Source organism: Drosophila simulans, chromosome 2L (assembly GCF_016746395.2).
Source record: "Drosophila simulans strain w501 chromosome 2L, Prin_Dsim_3.1, whole genome shotgun sequence".
Lineage (NCBI taxonomy): Eukaryota > Metazoa > Arthropoda > Insecta > Diptera > Drosophilidae > Drosophila > Drosophila simulans.
Window position 1 is genome coordinate 9,046,915 of NC_052520.2, and position 19,436 is coordinate 9,066,350.

The window sequence follows — 19,436 nt, forward strand, 5'->3', positions numbered from 1 at the left end:
GCTCTTTCTGTGAGTGTGCTAAAAAAAAAACCTTTCAAGGGTTTTATGATGTTTGCCTGCAGCGACAAAAAAAGTTTAATGGGAAGGGCAGGGAATCATGGGAATCATTTTGCTCAAACAAAACTCAAGTTGAGTTGTAATTTTTGCTACAAAACTAGATATTTCTTATGCTTTAAGTGGCTATAACAAATGTGTATCATGTTTTTGTCTTTACAATAGAAAGTTAAGAGAGCAAAAAGCATTTTAAGTTATTAAAAACCCAAAAAATAGAGCTTTTATCTAAGCCCAAAGCATACATTGAATATTCGTGTTAAATGCCAGGAGAAAACATAGAGATACAGGAAATGTCTTTAATTGGTTGCACTATCAGCCACAATCTATGTCAATCCTTTGGACATTAGATTCGATTTCTCCTTCCATTAGTTGCCTTGACCCGTGTCCAAATGACATCAATGCCAATAAATTATCTAAGGACCGAAGTTTTCCATTAGAGCATGCTCTGAATAATTAAGCGCAATTTCAGTTGCATTGCAAGGGTAATTGAAACTAAAAGCTCAACCTGCGATGTAGTTCCTCTTGCATAATTCAGGGCAAAGTGGCTTTTGTGTGTGGCCAAATCAAATTTAATTAACTGACTAAACAGCTGGCCGTCGTGTACGCGGCGGCGTTTGGCTTATGTGTATTTGCCAGGCTAATGAAATTAGTTTGGTCAAATGAATTCTAGGCATTTATGCATTTGCGGTTCGAAGACCGGCTCGAAATGACTGCCAATCAGAATCAAAGTTGCCAATTCTTCGATAAAAATCGCTTAGTTTGGACTAAGAATGCCGATTGCTCTCTGCTCGTTGCCTGTCTGGCAAATTGCTATTTACGTTCTGGACAGGTCGGCAGGATCTGCCGAATGCCATCAAAATTGCTGCACAAATCTGGTTAGGATTTTAGTTCGGTAAGCGATTTATGAATGCCAAACGAGTGTGCGTGACCAGTGCTGTTGCAGGAATGCCTCCTTTTTGGCCAGGTTTATTGAGGCGTTTGCCGCCCACTGAATGCTTCTCTGTTTGACTAGTGTCGTTTTGGGCTGCAGGCCAATTGCACTCTGAAAGCCTTTCACATCCTGGCAGAAACAAAGTGCAAGTCTCATAGTTTTTGGGATTGTGTCACATAAAATCTGAAAAAGAAAAGCTTCTGGCGTCAACATTGCTGTTATGTCCTGTAGACGTTAAGAACATTTCAAAGTGACAATAGTGTATTTACACATCTGAATCGGATTTTGTGTGTTTTACAAGGGATTTTATTTTAAATATTGCCAAACAGTGTCAAAAATATATGCTTTGAAAACGTTTATCAGTCAAACACTGCCTTGTACACAATTATTGAATGGTCCAGAAAACGAGGAACTTTATTAAAGTTTTTTCTAAGCCACTTTGTGGCTTTGTAAACCAAATCACTCAATTTAAGCTAATTTTCTTTCATTAACCAATTTCTATTGGCAATCATGCCTCAAGGACTATTTCTTTGTTGAAGTTTCTTTTCTCGTTGCCATTTTCAGTTGTATTGTAGTTTCTTTCGATTACTTTGTGTTATTCCAATTTGATTATCTTATTTTCACTTTATACTCATCCTATTTTATATACATTATAATACTTGCCACTTATTTATTATCCATTTCTCCTTACTGCAAGTTGTCTAACAAAATGTTGGCTGTTTTTGTAAAGCCGCTTGTCTGGTGGCTTTGACACTTTGTTGTGGTCTGTCGCTTTTTATTTTGCCCCTGTCTTCTCCATTTCCTCTTCCTTTCAGTCTACTCCATTTGGGCCTGTTTAGTCTCCTGGGTGGATTATCACCGTCATGGCCAATGGAGCTGGGTGCCGTTTGCTTTCCTTTTTGCCTTTTAAACATTTCAATTCTAATTTAAATATTATATTGGGAAAAGGAATAAAGCTATGCTCACACTTTTTCTTGAGTATAACTTTGAGAATTAAGGAATTTAAGCAGCTCGCATTTAAAGCCCTATTTTATCTGGCGGGTCATAAATAATTTTTACAACTTGGCCATGTTGACATTTGCCAACTCATTTAGTCACGCCATACTCAGCCAATTAGCTAATTTAACCTTGAATGCGACCAGCCCAGTTAAAGCCCCCATCACCATGTGAGTTGGATGTTAATTAACATTTCCCACTCTTATTTGCATGGCTGATTGGAATAGTTGGTCGAAACTTTTACCAAAATTATGATGCAGTCAACTTCTGGTGGCTGCCTTCTGTGTCCTTTGTTTCGATTTCAGTACTTTAGCTTTAGCTTTGTTTACATTTTATTTGTCTGGCTGTCACAGTCGCTGTCACATGTCAAATGTCAAGTTCGCTTTTTTGGTCACAGCTGCTGTTGGCAAACTATTTTGCATTCCGATTACTTTGCACTCTCCGTGGAAATTTCACTGCAGCAGTTGCCAAACACTTGACGTGACTTCTTATGATAATTCAGTTGCCATTTATACGGTATATATATATATTTACAATGACCAAAAGATATATACTGTAAAATCCCCCGACTCTTGACGTTTTTATTCTTGTTTAGAAGACAGTTTTCTTATTTTTACAGCTTTTTCCATTAAAGCACTATATCCACAGATAAGAACTACAAATAAATAAGAAACAATTTTAGTAGTCATAATCTAGTTTTTATATTTAAGATGACTGAAATTTAGGTGCAAATATGCTGCACAAGTGCTAATAAACATCTCACTCATAATTCTTCAGATGAGCCATAACTCTAGATTCGTCGATCATAAAAATATCACTCATACGCACCGTGGCTGAAGTGAAGCCTAGACAAGCCAAAAAGCACTAAACGAGCCTCGCCAAATGGCGCATAAAACGAGAATGAGCTGGGCATAAAAAATGAACAAGAACAATGTAAACAGGTAGAAGCAGTCCGTGGGTGCCCTTCCAAACTAAAAACCAAGAAATGTTGCCATAATAATGATTTAATATGCTTTTTATATGAGAAAAGTTTTGCAATTTTTGCACATTAAATGTCAGGCACTTACTTGACATTTGACGCTGCAGTGGACTTGTTAAAGTTTTCTTAAACTTTAAGACTGCGCATTCTTAGTTAATTATGCCCGACAACCTGAGTGAGTAAAACTTTGGTTCTGAAGTTTTGTTGCTCTCATCCCCTTGAAATTATTTCACTCCCTTTCGTTTTGGTTCACTGCAAAGTTGCGTAAATTAAATCTAATTGAATTTACAACTTCCATTTGAGTTTGCCCAAATGTGATTACAATAAGGGTACGGCTATGGATATGTTTGCCCAACCGACTTGGGAATTATTCATGTCACTTGCTTACTTGACACGCCCCCATTCCGAGAAGTAGGAGGTGCCAGAGGGATATCCAAGAAGCTACTTGGATAATCAGCGGCTTTGTTGCGACACTGAAAAGTTTCCCTTTGCTCTCTTGGCGTTTTATTGAATTTAGAAAAGTGCGGGAAATGTTTCGCTTGTTTATTGGAGACCGATCCTGGGAGATGGGCGGATAATGGGAGTGCATTGAAATTCCATTGCCAGCACTGAAATGTCCTTTGTCTAAGTCAGAATGGGCTGGATAAGGCAATAATGTGACATACATAAGCAATGCCAGCAACACAACAATGGACAGGAAATAAAGAAAGTTTTCAGCTGTCAATCGCAAATAGAATAAAACAAATAAACTGAAACCTATAAAAAATGGGCACCAGGGTCCAGTACAATAAGTTACGATGCTGTGCTTCAATTATCTTAAACAGCCAAACTTTTATGGAATTTAAGTAACTGTATTCTATTCTTCTGGATATAAAAGTAAACAATTTTCATATAATTTGTACTTTCCTGATTAATTTCACTTGCAACCTATTTCCAGCCAGTCATTTTCTACTTGATGTTTTGGTCATTTCCACAAAGCTCCCACAATATTTGGCAAGTTCATTTTCATGCTCATTAAATGCGTCTTCTCTGGCAAACAGTGAAACTCATCAAATAAATCAAATTTTCCTTGTTAACCCTTCATTGAGATTCTTTTCATTTGCTGTTCAGCCAACCAAAGGGAAAACTTTTTTCCTACTTTGGCCTAAAGGGTTTAACGGCCAAGTCAGAAGGGAAAAAGTTGCGCCAAAAATGGCGTTAAAATGTGTAATCAGAGAAGCGACACGAAAAGGGGATCAGCTCTTGGCTGGAGGTCAGAGGTGGATTGGGAAAAGGCAAGTCAGCAACTGTCGATGACGGCGACTGACTGTTAATGAAAATTGTTTTGGCTGCGTTGAAAAAATACGCGGGAATCCGTGAATTTTCCTCGGAGCTGGTGGAACGAAGAAAACGGGGTGCTGCTGTTGTAAATGATTGGTGAAAGTCACACGCCCGCAGCCTTGCCAAACTAATTAACGCCAAATGGGGCTGAGGCCTTTGAATGATGGCTGCAGGCTAGCTTATGAAAAGGGGTTGAAGACAAGTGGAAAAATTGGTAGAACGGGATTTTCTCAAGATGCCAGGCGATTTTTTTCCTTTCCACAATACTCTTCCCAAGTGAGCACAATCTTTTTTAGGCTATTCTTTATAAATTATATTTTATCGCTTTTATTATCTTTTTACTATATAATTAGATATTTATTTATATTATTTCTTTTTTCATAAACAGAAAGTGCATCCAGTGTCCAGTAATTTTTCATACATCAATCCTTCTATTTGCTTCTTTTGATTTGCTTCGTTAAATCCCAATGCAGTCAGGTCCAGACTCGAGGACTCCCTGAACGGTTTCTTTTGGTCCTTTAAGTTTTTCGCTTTTTCCACCAAAAATAAGCGACAACAAACAACAATGACTGACGTTTAGCAGTGGGCCATTCGCTTCCCTGGGAGCACTCCTGGAAAGCCTTTTCAATTACTCACTAATATTTACCTTGCTCGTTGCGGGGCGGATAGAAATTTATTTCATTTGACATTTGCTAGTTGAGCAGTCTAGACAAGCGGCACTTAGGCACGCGCCTTATCCCCTGCCACGCCCCCAAATAGTCGTTGCAACTATCACGTTCTAAAGTTTTCATTTTGGCTGATATCCGGCGGTGGAATATTTGTGCGGGTTGCCTAAAAGTGCATCTCTGCGACTGTTTGTCATCGAATATTTATGGCCACTTAAAAGTATGCTATGAAAATTTGGAATTTATAGTTGCTTTCCTCAAAAGTGGCAATTGAAACACCAATGAAATGCGAATTTGTAGCTTCCAAAATAAAAATTTCGGTTGCTTTTATACGAGGAATTAATCAGTCATTTATAAGGCCCCATCAATTTGTCCTGCTTGCTGTGTATCTTCAATGATCCCATCTTTATCGTTATATCTTCCACGAAACCGACATCATGACTCAGCCTCTCCTTTTGCACCTCTCACAAAAAGTCACTGGAGAGGCGATTTTTTTATGTTTCGTTGGCGGTTGAATAAAACCCGAATTATTATTGAAAAGATGCGATAGACAGGCGGGCGTCAATATCAGAGGCACAAAAGAAATACCGGCGAACATCGAAACCATTTTAATGAAATGCGTTGGCTGGAATGGGAAACCTTTTTCTCTTCGAATTCAAACGATTGCCGTGCCGCAATCGAATTCTAATAAGATTATGAGTTTTCGGCTACCTGTGAGCCAAAATGACCAGGTAGTCAGTCGGCCAAGGAATGTGTATTGGTATGCGAACTAGTTGCCGAGGATGAGTAGAAAAAGAGTTTCAATGAAGATAAAGTCAAGGCTGTATATGATTTAATATTATTGTGGTTAAAAATCAGTCAACTATAAAACAGTATAGAGTTGATATTGATATGTTGTGATTGAAATGGGATAAGGATGGCTTTGGATAAACAATAAAATGTTAAGCAAGTTTTTAGTTATGCATAGATTAATAAAATAGAAGCTGACATTGCTGTCGTTAAGATTGGTAATTTAAAGATAAACTTGATTCACAAATCCTTAAGTTTACTAATAAGTTTAATTGATAATGCCTGACTGCCCCCATATTAGTTTTCCTAATTTCTAAATGTTCCCTCATCTTAAATGCTCCACTATCCAATCCAATCTGTTCTCTTCACAATTTACAATCAAAGTCTAGTCTCCAGTTGATGGCCAATAAAGTTGTCAACGCCGATAAAGTTATTAACATCGCTTAGGCTAATTAATTTAATTTTCGTTGACCACTTTACACAGCTAATTAAAAGTACCCCCGGTCCGCTGAGGGGACGGCCTAATTGAAGTTGTTAGACGAGAATGCGTGTTTTCGGAATGCCTTTATGCGGAATGGGGATAGAAATAGGAATTGAAATGGTAGTGGCTATTAGTTTCTATTACAAGCGCCGCACGTTAACTAATTGCCCATGGTCAGTGCCTCGAAACGAACATTTCAGACAGAAATGCGCAATCAGTGGCTGCAGCAAAAGGCATATAAATTAATATAAATGAAATTGGTACTTGGTCATTTTATCAGTGATTTATGAGTGGTTGTTTTGAAAACAAGCCATCAGCGCAGCAAGATGAAATTTGCAATCGGAAAAATATGCAATCTGTCCATAAAATATAAATCAATGGGGGAATAAAAGTGTGCAAGTTTCTTGCAATGATGAAGAAAAAAAGAATATATTTATATGACTTATAAGCAGGAACTTACTAATCATGCGAGTTATTTGTAATATAAAATTCTTACTATTGGAAAGTAATGAAGCAGGAGATATACGCTTACTCCGGTTGATTTATATTATAATTATTTTGTTTGATTCGTGGTAATAAATTTTCTAAGGCAAATACTAATTTAATTTTTCGAAACCAACTTCTGCTATCCAATGAGGGTATTTCCGACACTATGAGAACATTTCGCAATCATCAATTGCAGCTCATCGACAATCGGCAATCGTCAGTTGGCAATCAGAGCGCAGTTTGCTCTTTTGACTCGGCAGTTATTTTGCTTATTATCACTTGGGTAGTGAGGCTTATCGAAAGTCCAGTCAGGCGATTGTAGGAGTATTAAAGACCAACTGACTGACAAGGCAGAAGTGGTGGAGCGGAGGCGGATTGGAAGTGGAATCAGCAATCGGCATCCGACAACCAGCATGTTGAGCAGAGCTCAGCCCAGCTGCTTTTTCTTCGCCAGCTGATAAGAGTGAAAGGCGAGTTGAGGAAATGTCACTTTTGCATTGTTTTATGCAGTGCATACAAATCACATGACAAATCTTCCCCTCATACACTCGAATAAAATTGAATAAAATATGAAAAAATGAGGAAAAAGACAGCAACGCCAAGTCCGAACGCGCCTTTTCCTGCCCTGCCAAAGTTTGCGATAAATGGAGAAAAAACTTCTCGAATGCGTCGAATGCATACTAAAGATATGGCCAAGCCGATATGCATAGAAAAGAATCGGGTAGATTGAGCAGGAGAAAGGGGGACGGAAACACACGGCGAAACAGAGAGGGAAGAACAAAGCCGTGGAAGAACAGAAGAAACTTTAGTCTTAAATGGCGGCCAGACGAAACGGCGTCGCCGGCATTTTGATAAACCATTGAAAATGATAGAACAAAAAAATCATTAAAACGAAGCTTTTTCCAATACGGAACGGAAATGCGGCACAGAACCAGAGAAGCAAAAACCCAAGAACGAGCACCGCCTTCTATGGAAGCTATTGAAAGACATGGAAGCACTTGAATGATTATGAGGAGACGCCACAAATGGCACACTTAGTGGTCTATTAAATGGGTATATATATTCTGATTAGATAAGCATTAGATTGATAATGAGATATTTTTAAGAATTACAACAAAACATAAGTAGAATACAACCTATGCGGCATACTATGTTTAGTTATAAGGTTAATGGTGCATGATATTTGGCAACGAAAATTAGATTTGATTTTAAGGCATTTGTTTATAAGACTTTTATTTAAATTCAATTAGTGAATGACTAATTAGATAAGGAATTCTGAGCAATTGGCAAAAACTATGTTAGTCATGAGACGTTATGAAATAATGATTTCACTTATTTACCAAGAAGATAAAGCTAAAGCAAATTAACGTTATAATTGCATGTTTTTTTGACATCCCGAGTTATATTTTTTACAATACCCCTCCATATACCCATGTTCTTCTAATCCCTCAATGATTAGATAGGGGCTGACACAATGGTCCCTCAATCATAATTTTGATATGTTAGCTCCAAATGGATTTCCAAATGTGTGTCTCTAAGGAACTTTTGTCTCCCACTCCACGATCACGTTTCTAAAACCCCCAATCATGATCCGATAATCACAACAAATTACAAGAACACAGGCCAGACAGGCGAGCATTGAGAACACAGCCAATAAAGTTATCAAACCACTTGTGACGGTCGCCAGACACAAAATCAAAAAATAAAATCCATTCGAAATCTACCCGAACAACACGTCAAATTCCGAGAATCCCCAAAAAACACCAAGCATATAAACATAAGAAGCGATGCGCGAGACACGACAAATTTTCATCGCATTTATATCCGAAATTAAAAAATTATGCCTGGCGCCAGACCAAAGAACCCATCCCAAAAAAGATTTCGAGACTCATGAATGGCGTGTCAATTTGGTAATTGGAAACTAAAATCGAGGAGTAGCCAAAAAGCTTAGATTGTCCAGAAGTGGCACGTTCCATCTTGGAGTTTGTCGCAAAATAAAGACAGATAGCGATTTAGCGATTCGCCGATGATTTGCATAATTGCGTGATTCGCATACCGCAAAATTTACATGTGTGCCAGTATGTGAAACTCACTGTGAATCATCTTTATGGAAGGCAAGATGGAATCCCAGACAACTCTTAGACCCGATGAGTCCACCGCTATTCCCAACTTATGGTAATTCAATGATACAATGAGTCAAGTGCTGGTCGCTTTCGCCTCCATTGTCGAGTGTTCGATTATTTCATTCGAAAAAAAAAAGAATGAACGCAATTCAAACGATTCACAATCCGATTCCGGGACGTCGAACTGGACCAGCATGCAACAATTTGTGGTTCGTCTGTAGGAGAGGCTGGTAAACCTCTTAGATCTCCAGTACACAGCGAAGGGAACAACCTGTTTTCCCACCACCATAACAATAATAAATCTTTCTACGGATGATGAGTTAAAAAAATAAATAATAAAAAGACATTTGAATTAAATTTAAGGTTTAAAATTAAAATACCAGAGATACATATGTATGTATTAATTGTTATGTATCAAACCGATCATAATAATGCAACTTAAGCTTAACTTTTATCTCACGAATTCGCATTCATCGCATTAATAATATTTTATTCCTGTTGTGTGAAGGAATTTCTCTACTGCGCGTTCGGGTTCAACATGCGTGATGTTGCAAGTCGGTTTGTTTTGGGAAATTAAATTTCCCAGAATGAAAATCGTAATATTCTTTCAAAACAAATCTATAAGAAAAAAGCAAACCATATAGAATTTAATTGTTTAACTTATATCCATATTAATATTGTAAGCATTATTTCACTTTATAAATTCTTTTAATTATACAATATAATTCACAAAAAAACATTCTTTAATAATCTAACCAAATCCAAATTTAGTTCTCAGTAAATATATTATACTTTTGTATAATTTCATATATTCTCATTCTCAAATTGAGCTTTCTATTAAAAGATATTATGCTTAAAAATTCCTGGAAGCAAAAGATTACTTTTTATTAATTTGGGGTGATGCACTGCTGACTAAACGAAGAAATCAAAATACAGGGAAATTTTCTACGCAACTCGAACGGCACACAGTGGGACAACTTATATATAGTAATAAATAAAATATAATATAAAGCAATGACATTTATCTCTAGCAAAATTAAGCTAACAAATTAATTTTTTATTTGTCAATTTTACTTGTACATTAGTAACCAACAAAGTATTAAAACGGATATATATCTAGGAAAAATATTCAAAAATTCTAGTTATCAAAAAAAAATTACCTTTTTTAAGATTGAACCTATTTCTAATTGTTTAAAAGTATTATTTCGGGCTTTGTAGCAGTTCTATAACAAAAGTTGGGAGCATAAGATATCCTCTTCAATGCTTAAATGATTATGATTAAAAACCCATAAATTTGCTGGTACTGAGAGACCCACTGTGCGCATTTCGAACATGTTCGAAGCGAGCCCCGCATGCCGATGCATGGGATTGGGTGGCAAACCAGTTTTCGTTGCGCCAGTCATCGACGGGCAGCTCGCGTGGATAGTTCGCCTTCGCTTCGGTCGCTCGTTTGCTTTGCGCGACCAACTCAATTTGAAAATAAAATTTTGGCCAATAACAAAATTGGTTTTTTCAATTTGCTAAGCCACAGCCGCACCGAGAAACCGCAAAGAAATGCGACGCGACACGCTGCCAACAAATTAAATTTAACCTAAAGAAGTATGTGCAATAAACCAACAAACCAATTACCAACGAAACCAAATTCAAGAATTAATATGTCAGCGGAAATATCAAAACAAACGTGTTTGGCATCCCATATGCGAAAGCAACGCGCCAAGAAAATATAAATAATAAGCCCCATCGACGTCAGCAAACAAACTCAACCGACCCGGCCAATAAACAGCTTGAAAAGTGCCCAAGAATCGTTGCGAATGCGAAAAGATACATTTGTATCTTTGGCCATGCACTTTGCAGTTACCCCTTCCATTTCCCTAAAAAAATACGCAGTGTTTTGTTGTGCGAAAGTAAAAACTACCTGCAACAGACTTTAGAGACAGACCTGCCCAGACCGAAAAACCCGAAAAAGAAAACCAGTTTTGTGAAAATTATTGACTGCGCTCTTGTGTTGGTTTTAGTTTAGTTTATATATCTCGTTATGCTTCTCTTTTTTTTTACTATTTCTTGGCTGCACTCCTTTGTGGATTGCTGAAAGGAAAATGGCAATAATAACAAGCCGAAATTGGCGGCTGCCAGCGAACAGATAGAGGAGTCATAAATAAAGTGAGCGGATGGATAGCATTGATAAGAAATGCAATTGAGGGAGACATAAATTACCGAAGGTGTCAAGGGGTTCTAGCATAAAATTGAGGTGTAAACATTTCATTGTGGATTGAGTGGTTACGGTTTTTCGTTAAATGCTGTTAGATTACGAACAAATTTATAGCGACGATTTTTTGTATCTTATTTTGATCCATTTGAAATATAGACAGACTGAATTATTCAACTAATTCTTAAATAGTTTGCTTATAAATTAAAGTCATTTAAAGATTCTTAAAATCAGACTACTCAGATACGCTTTGAGAACCAAACCAACCCAAGTGTGTAACAAGAGCCGCATTAAGTAATAATTAGCAAAAGTACAGAACCTAATGCAAGCCACTATTTAATTCTCCACCCACAGTCAACTCGAAAAGTGCAACATTCCCCCATAAATAATAAGCAAGCGTTGCAGTTAACTTACCGCTAAATTCAACGATCCAACAATCAAGCAAAAAAAAAAAAACAAAAGAAAAATCATCAACGTAGGCTAAGAAACAGAACGGAAAATGCTCATGCACACCACATCAATTTCCACAACGTCGACGGCCACCATGACCAACTCATCGTCCTCCGCCACGCCCACACCCGGGTCGACTTCCTCCAACAACAGTGCCACGCTCGACGCGCTGCACCAGCAACAACAGCAGCAGCAGCAGCAGCATCAGCTGCAGCAGCAACTGCAGCAGTTGCACACGAACGCCGCAAACAATTCACGGCCCCCCTCACGAGCCCCCTCCATCCTGGACAGTCCGACCCTGGCGCGCGTGGAGCGGGCTCGTCTGCGACTGGAGCAGCAGGAGCGGGAGCGGGAACGGGAGCGGAGCAGCCAGCGGGAGGTGGGCGGCAGCAGCGGAGGGGGCGGCGGCGGTGGTAGCAGCACTGGCACCGGCAGCACCGCCACAACCATGAATCGTGAGGATAGCCTGGAGCGCAGCATTTTGGATCCCAAGGTGAGCTTGCAGCAAAATCTGCACACAGAACAAAATAACAATCCTGAATCAACATAAGATAGTCTTAAAGTAATATTTCGAAATTCTTTTAAAATATCAAAGAAACTGAAGAAGGCAATAATTTTTTTCTGTGTGAGCCTCCACATACTCGTAGGATATAAATTACAATTAGGAGGGGGGATCGTGAAAAAACCTACGTGATAATGACGGCCCAAGTAACCGAATGTATTATCGCAGCGAGTCATCTGAAAACATCTCGGCAATCTGCTCAAAGCATATATTTTAATCTTTTAATTTATTGAAAATGTTCGTCAGATAATTCTCGCATACCTTGAGAGCTTGATAAATGTCTTCAATCGGCCCAAAGAAATTGTTTATATATGAGACAACTTTCAAAAGTTTACGCCATAGAAAATACAATCTTATAAATGGCTGAGAAGATTATTTTTTCCAGCTAGAGAAATTCTTTAAATTTCACGATTCTGATTCTTACGTCATCCCATACGAAATATTCTTAAGAAGTTTCTTAGTGGCATGTGATATATAAAATTACTAAAACACTATTGGACTTAATATTTTTAAATACCAAGATGCCACATTTTTAAAGTGTGCATTAAATACTTATTTTAAAATATATGAGATAAATAATTAGCCCAATCTCCGTATTATGTTGCCAAATCCAAGTACTCCCCATAGATACCCGATTCCTTCAATCTCATAAAGCTCTTATTAGATTTGGTCCATAACCGAAACAAATGCCTTCATGATGCTGCAAATTAGTGGCTACCTTCTACTAAAACCAAATGAAGCACGTTGAGAGAGGAAAAGGCAAATAGAACAGACATTAGGAGGAGGCAGTGAAAGACGAGGGCCTAAACCGAATAAGCCATACACACATTTTTTTGCTGGCCCAGCCGCAGTTCTTGACGGGGCCATTTCACTAATGGCCCAAGTCCTCCTTGCGGCCTAAAGTAGCCCCCTTTAAGCTATAGGTTACTGACTGCCTAGCCAGCTGAGGAGATGGCTACTTCTCGCTGTCCGAACACGACCTTCTGGCTATATGTAAATGCTTTTTATTTTGTTATTATTTTGTTAACGCTCTTATCGCTGCCAGTTTTTTATCTCGACTGTGCTGGGGTCTCATCATCTGGCAAAAGCCTCTTTAGGCTCTGCGCATTTTTATTTCTTTAAAGCTTACTGAGGACTACAACCGAGTTCCCTGGTACCTTTGCATACATGGAAATTGTCGGAGTTGGGTTGGCTGTGTGTCCAGGTAGCTTAGAACCTAGTTCTCAGGTAGCTGGCCTCACCTCATGGTTGAAAACATAAACTCAGATAATGAATTGCGAAATGTGGATATCTACCGGGTAGGCAATAACGATGTTATGCTCGTAGATAGCAATGAGCTAACATGTTAGATAGGATTTTGTGAACTCTTATCTCGTATATATAGATAGTATTTACCTAAGAATGAATGGAGGTGATTGAAAAGATAATATTTGCGAATAAACTTCCTTTATATTTCCCCCCACATTTGACGCTTTGATTATCCTGAGTAACTTCCTCTTAGTGCAGCCAAGGTTCAGTTCCTCAGCTCTTATGTCACATCATCAATTCTGTTTGGCCCTTTGCCAGCAGTCAAGTCAAGACTGATTACCTGATACAGGCTGAGCTTTTCCCTAGTCAACTTGTAACAAATTGTACGTAAGAGTTTTTGGGCCAAATTGCCTGCATAATTTCTGTGGGGTTAACCCCACCTTTTGAGAAACTGCAGCCAAAATATTTCGCCAGCTTACTTGGTTGAACTATTCCTTTGCACATATAGGCTCCTCTTGGTCTCCAAAATCTTTGCAGGATTTCCTCTTGCCACACGAAATCGATACAAATTGCGCAAGTGGCATGAAAAACGGTTTCGGGTCAACCCTTTTCTGCAGCGCCCGTTTGGGGCAGATCGTTGAACTCGCGGCAAGAAATAACACCTCAGCCGAGTCATAATTAGTCACACTTAAAAAGGCATTGGCCCAAAGACAACGCGGCCCGTTAGTTGGCCATGCGAAATATGAGCAAAAGTGAGGCAGACACCGCGAAGTGAAGACAAAACCCACTTCGGTAACCAGAGACCAAAAATAAAACCCGAGGAGTTGCGAGTGAAAAGCCAGAAAATGCTTTGCCATGTGCCGGACTTTGAGATACATAGGTAGCTGTGTAGGTATAGGTATGTTTGACCCAAAGTGGAAGTGGATAGAAAAGATACCCCCACCATTGTCCATCTTGCAGCGGCTCGTTGCACTCGGCTGCAATTGCAGAAGGGCCCAGTTGAGGGCGCATCTGGAGCAGAAAGGTGGTTCCAGTGAAAAGGCTTCGAGAGGAGAAATCTCTTTCATATTTCTATGGCGAAAAGTTTCTCATAGCGACACACGACCATGTCAGAGGACCCACTGCCACGTAAACCATTTCAATAAATTTTACATTCAATGTCAATTTATTTTCTGCTCTTTTTAGCGCGCTATTCAATTTAACGCGGCACACATTCCACACGAATATGTGAAAATGTTCTGCGGCGCAAAGTCTGCTTTTGCAAACAAATTACAAAAAAATCTGGCAAAAAAAATAGAATGATAAATGAAAAATACATGTTTTTGTATTTTACATGCCTGAATGCGCCGAGCGGCCTTAGAAATGGTCAGCAAATGCGAGTGTTTCGATGTTGAGTGGTCGAGTGTTTGTTTGGTTGAGTTGAGTTGGTCATTGGGCCTTGGGCGATGGATGAGTCAGTTCTTGGGGGCAGACAGGGAGTAAAAATGGTATATGGCGATCTCTTGGCATAATGTGAAAGCAAAGATTTAGCAAAATGTGGGATTTAAGGATTGGTCAAATGGCAAAAACAATAACGTGAGTCAGATACTGCACTCAAAATCGATTCACATAATCTTTTCTTTGCTAACTAATGCTTATCTATAACGCAATAGATTTTACTCAAATTGAACAAATTGAATATCGATGATTATTCATTGTTTTTGAGCCCAATGCCATTTATAAAATGAGTAAACATGGTTAATCTATTCCTATCTACACGTATAAATAGATCTGAACCCATTTCTTCAATTAGCCAGCTATAAATTGTTCCAAAAATACAAAAACCTCGAGAGAAAGGGGAGATTGTTGGGGAAGAATAAGAATAACAGTAAACCTAGTAACCGCCGAAAGGTAAATAAATAGAAAACAGAATTTCCGTGGGGTTAAGCCAAATGGTCGTTTGGCCATTTGCCGCTTGGAATTGCCTTCGCACACGCAAGGCCCCAAAATCGTGGAATAAATCGAGAGACAAGTGAGCGTAGCACACACAAACACACACATACATATATAACTCTTATCAGCGAAGAAAATAGAGCAAACCCCTCCGAAAAAAACCCTCGGATAAACTAAAAGTAAACTAAACAACTGAATTTTTTGGGAACCCAAAGAGACGAGAAAGACAAAAGCGTCGCAAAGACGACACGCAAGAAATGCGTAAAAATAAAAATGAGACGAAAAAAATAATACAGAGAAGAAAATCATTTCATTCAACCCCAACCCCCACCCACACCCTTCCCCACTGACAACCCCTCGATGTTTTCATTCATAAAGGCGAAAAGAGAGGAAAACTTTAGCGGAAAATATGCTCAACAATAAAATATACAAATAAATGGCCGAGCTTAATGCAAATAAAAGGGGGGATGGGTTGTTTGGGAGGCTGTGTAGCTTTGATAGGCTCTTCGCAATGGCTGGAAGGGGGAGGTGGGGGCAGTTGCTGTCGGGGCTACGCGAGGGAATTTTCCAGTCAAGGCGGAAAAACCAAATGGCACTCAGAAGTGCAATTTTCGTCGGCGAATTTGGGGTAAAAGGGGAGCAAATCACAAATGCAAAAAGGAAATGCCAATGGAAAAATGTTTTCCTTCTGCGGATTGGATTGGCAGCACCGCCTTAAAGCTAATTTTTCTGGGTTACATTTTTGGGGCCGAACAATTGCATTTAATATTTTGTGGCTTCTGGTTTTATTGGGTCTGTCGGAACGTTTTGAAGTTCCGTTCTTGTTTTTTGTTTTACATACATATCTCAATTTGGTTTCCCTCTTCGGTCGTGTAAAGTGATATATCACAATTAAGCTGCTACACAGTGACCCACTAAATTTCACAGCAACAACAGAAAAACCACAGAGAGAAAAATATGTATGTACTTTGCAGCTATTTAAAATTTTTTATAAATTTTGCCTTCTTATGAATATGTATTTCTTCGAATATTGATATTGTTTGTCCAAAAATTCCATTGCCTTCCAGTGCAAAACAGCTGCAATATTTCTTCCTCTTTACTTAATGCATTTTGATAGATTGCATTAAGTGCATGGAGATGGCATAATTTGGAGCAACTTTTAAATTGATTGCATTCGGGGACAAAAGGGAGGTAATGTGGGTGGGATGAGAAGTGAGTGTGAAAGGGCTGACCTCGAGCGAAGATCACAAAAATTTGTTAAGTAGCAAATGGTTCAATTTGTTTCAGGCTTTCATTTTAAGATTCTATAAAACATACGGAAGACGCATTAAAAAACATCTGGTAAACTTTCATTCTGCGTACATTGCATGCTGCTTATTAATAACATTTGTTGTAAACAAATGGTAAAGACCGCGTTATTTACAAAAAAAAAATGCAGTTAAAAATTAAAAACATTTTATGACAAATATGTTTTTTTTTTTTAAATTACTTTTTTTAAGCTAAAAACGTATTAATAGAATTTTCGTTGTTCAATTTATGTGTATAATTTAATCTAATTATTAGTAGAAGAATTTCTGACAGAGTTAATAGCCCTAACAATTTGTAGAACTCATTTATTTGCTGGTTTTTCATCAATTACGATGAGTTAGAACAGCATTTTCCGCGGATTTTCCCAGATCATCGGTCTGACAGTTACTTCCATGGCCGAAAGCTTCTGAGATCCCGCTTTTCCCAGCTTCCTCATTTTTCGCGACGACAGCAATGCGGCAGGAGGAGAAATGTTTCTTAGGAAATCTGACGAGACAATGGCAACTGCATACAATTTGCATATTACATCAACATGTTGCATGCCGGCACAGTCAAGATTGCAGTTTGTAGCAGCAGCGAAATGTTGCATATGCAATTGAGTTAAGCGCCCTGCACTCCCCCAGCTGCCACGCCCCTCGAAGTTAAACGAGGCGTGGCAACAAGATGCATCCAAAGCCGATGATGACGATGATGATGAAGACGATGTGGAAGACACAGCCGCATTGCAATCAGTTTTTGCTTTTGTTTTCGCTGCATTTTCTGTGGCAAGTCGAATGCGTGAGTCGGGCAAGCATTTGTTTCCCAAGTTTGTGCAACCAACTATGTGGGGGGCTCCATCGTGCACTTGCCACACTTAAAGCCTGTCTTCGCATTAAATATTCACAAAACACAGAGCGCACAAATAAGCAATATCTACTTAGGCCTCCGGGCGCCACGCCCCCTTCGCCCACCGTCGGAAACAGAAAAAAATTATTCATTGCTCTTTGTGTATAATTTCTTTATAATTGCCATTTCCCGTTTTAATGAATTGTTTATACTATAAAGAGAAATATACAGAGAGAACAGCCGTACAGACAGGGGTCATGGCAACAACAGCAACAATGCAAACACTCATGTGCCCCCGAATGGGGCAAACTAAAATACGGACCCAAACCCACTCACTCATACGAACACACGCATGGTGCACATAGCATGGTGCACATAGCACATAACAAAAATAAAAGTTATATGATAAATTGATGTAAATCAATAATATCTTTTAGGACCGATCTTCAAAATGATACTTTTCAACGAGACATATAACTTAACTTTTAAAATGCTTAATATACATATTTATCTAATTTTATACAAAATTCCAAATTTATTTCGGTGTACTGACAAAAACGAACTGAGGGGCAATAATGGGCTGACCATTTTCATTGCTTCCGTTCTCCACTTGCTATGGTTGCTGTTGCAGTTTACTCTTTTTTGGGGGTAGGTTGCTGCAACTGTTTGCATGACAAACGGAAATTGTTTTCATTTGATTAGTGCGAGTTGCGTGGAAGGTGGTACACATGTGAGTGTGTGTGTGAGAGGCACATAGGGGGCTTTTTTGTGGAAAAAAGGGTATGTTGGATACCCAGGGTGCGACCCCCAAACCATAACCACATTTCGCCACAAGGGCACGAACTCTTAATGCATTTGCCGACCGCATTGGGGGCTCCCAGCGTAAATTGCGTTGATCTAAGATAATGACCATGATGATGATGGGGATGAAGGTGTGTTGTCCAGCCCAGACTAGGTTTTTTACGAGCTTTTAATGGTATAATAGGACCAAGGAGTGCTGCACTCACACATCATTAAGCCAAGTCGCGTGGGGCGATGTTTTATGAGTGCTTGTGGATAACAGGCATTCATCCATCATGGTAGCCACACTCTAGTTACCCACTTTTAGCTTTTGTGCCGGAAAATGTTACCCGATAAAAAAGTCTTTATGTACGTGCAAGATATAACTATCAATTTCTTAAATGCATAATTTAAAGTATCAAATAAACTCCCTTTTGATTCAAACTCCCTCCACTCGAGAATGACTCATTTAAATGGATGGATTATTTCAACACTATTAATAGTTCACCTACCTCAACAACTGTGCTCATAAATTTTCTTAGGAATTTGATTTCTCTGTTCGTTCTCTTGGAGCGAATTAGTCAACGCTATCAGGAGAAATAGCTATATTCATTTCAAAAAACTTATCAATCGATGTCGTCTAATTTAGCGTCTTATCGGGGAATTCTTGATACTTTAAAACACGGCGCCGGCGACAATGGGCAGCTAAAAGTTGACATCATACCCTGGTATTTACAGCCGATGCAAAAAAAAAAAAACAAAATTAAACAACCAAGGCAAATAGAATTAAAATTGGTAGCGCGTTTGGCTTCGTATGACATCATAGTTCGGCGAATGTGTGGGGGAGGCAATAATTGTGGAGTGGAAAGGGGGTGCTGAGTGCCAAGTGGGTGTTAAGTGCGTGTGGCGCTTATATAACTTACCCTCTATTAAAAAAGACATACCCATGACAGAAAAAACTTGAATGTAACTTTATTCTAGTAAGTAAGTGCAGTACCGAACTTGGTTACAATTAAATTTAGCGTTACCAATATACTCGAAATATTTTCACAAAACATACAACTTCTTGATTCAAACCAAATATGTTTCCTCTTACCAAATACAAGTTTTATCAATTATCTAAACAATATACTATATATTTTAGTTATTCGAAAATTGGCAAACAATTTAATTGACAATAAAATTCCCATTTATTTCTGTTTTTTCGTTCCCACACAAAAACTGCAAACAAAACGATACCTCTCTCTTACATAAACGCAAACCCAATATGTTTACTCAATCCTGCTCCGCGTTTCTACCTT

The 19,436-nt window shown here is 38.7% G+C and overlaps 1 protein-coding gene across 8 annotated transcripts in view; it reads left to right on the forward strand.

The window, feature by feature from the left end:
* The first annotated feature begins 10,190 nt into the window (after positions 1-10,190).
* The window catches only part of LOC6739228, a 37,801-nt gene continuing 28,555 nt past the window's right edge, over positions 10,191-19,436 (forward strand). For all 8 annotated transcript variants that reach the window (XM_016169043.2, XM_016169039.2, XM_039295216.1 and 5 more), the window contains exons 1-2: positions 10,191-10,423; positions 11,385-11,973. In XM_016169043.2, the coding sequence (XP_016024285.1) occupies positions 11,530-11,973 (444 nt within the window). In that variant the 5' untranslated portion in view covers positions 10,191-10,423; positions 11,385-11,529. The remainder of the gene's footprint in view (positions 10,424-11,384; positions 11,974-19,436) is intronic.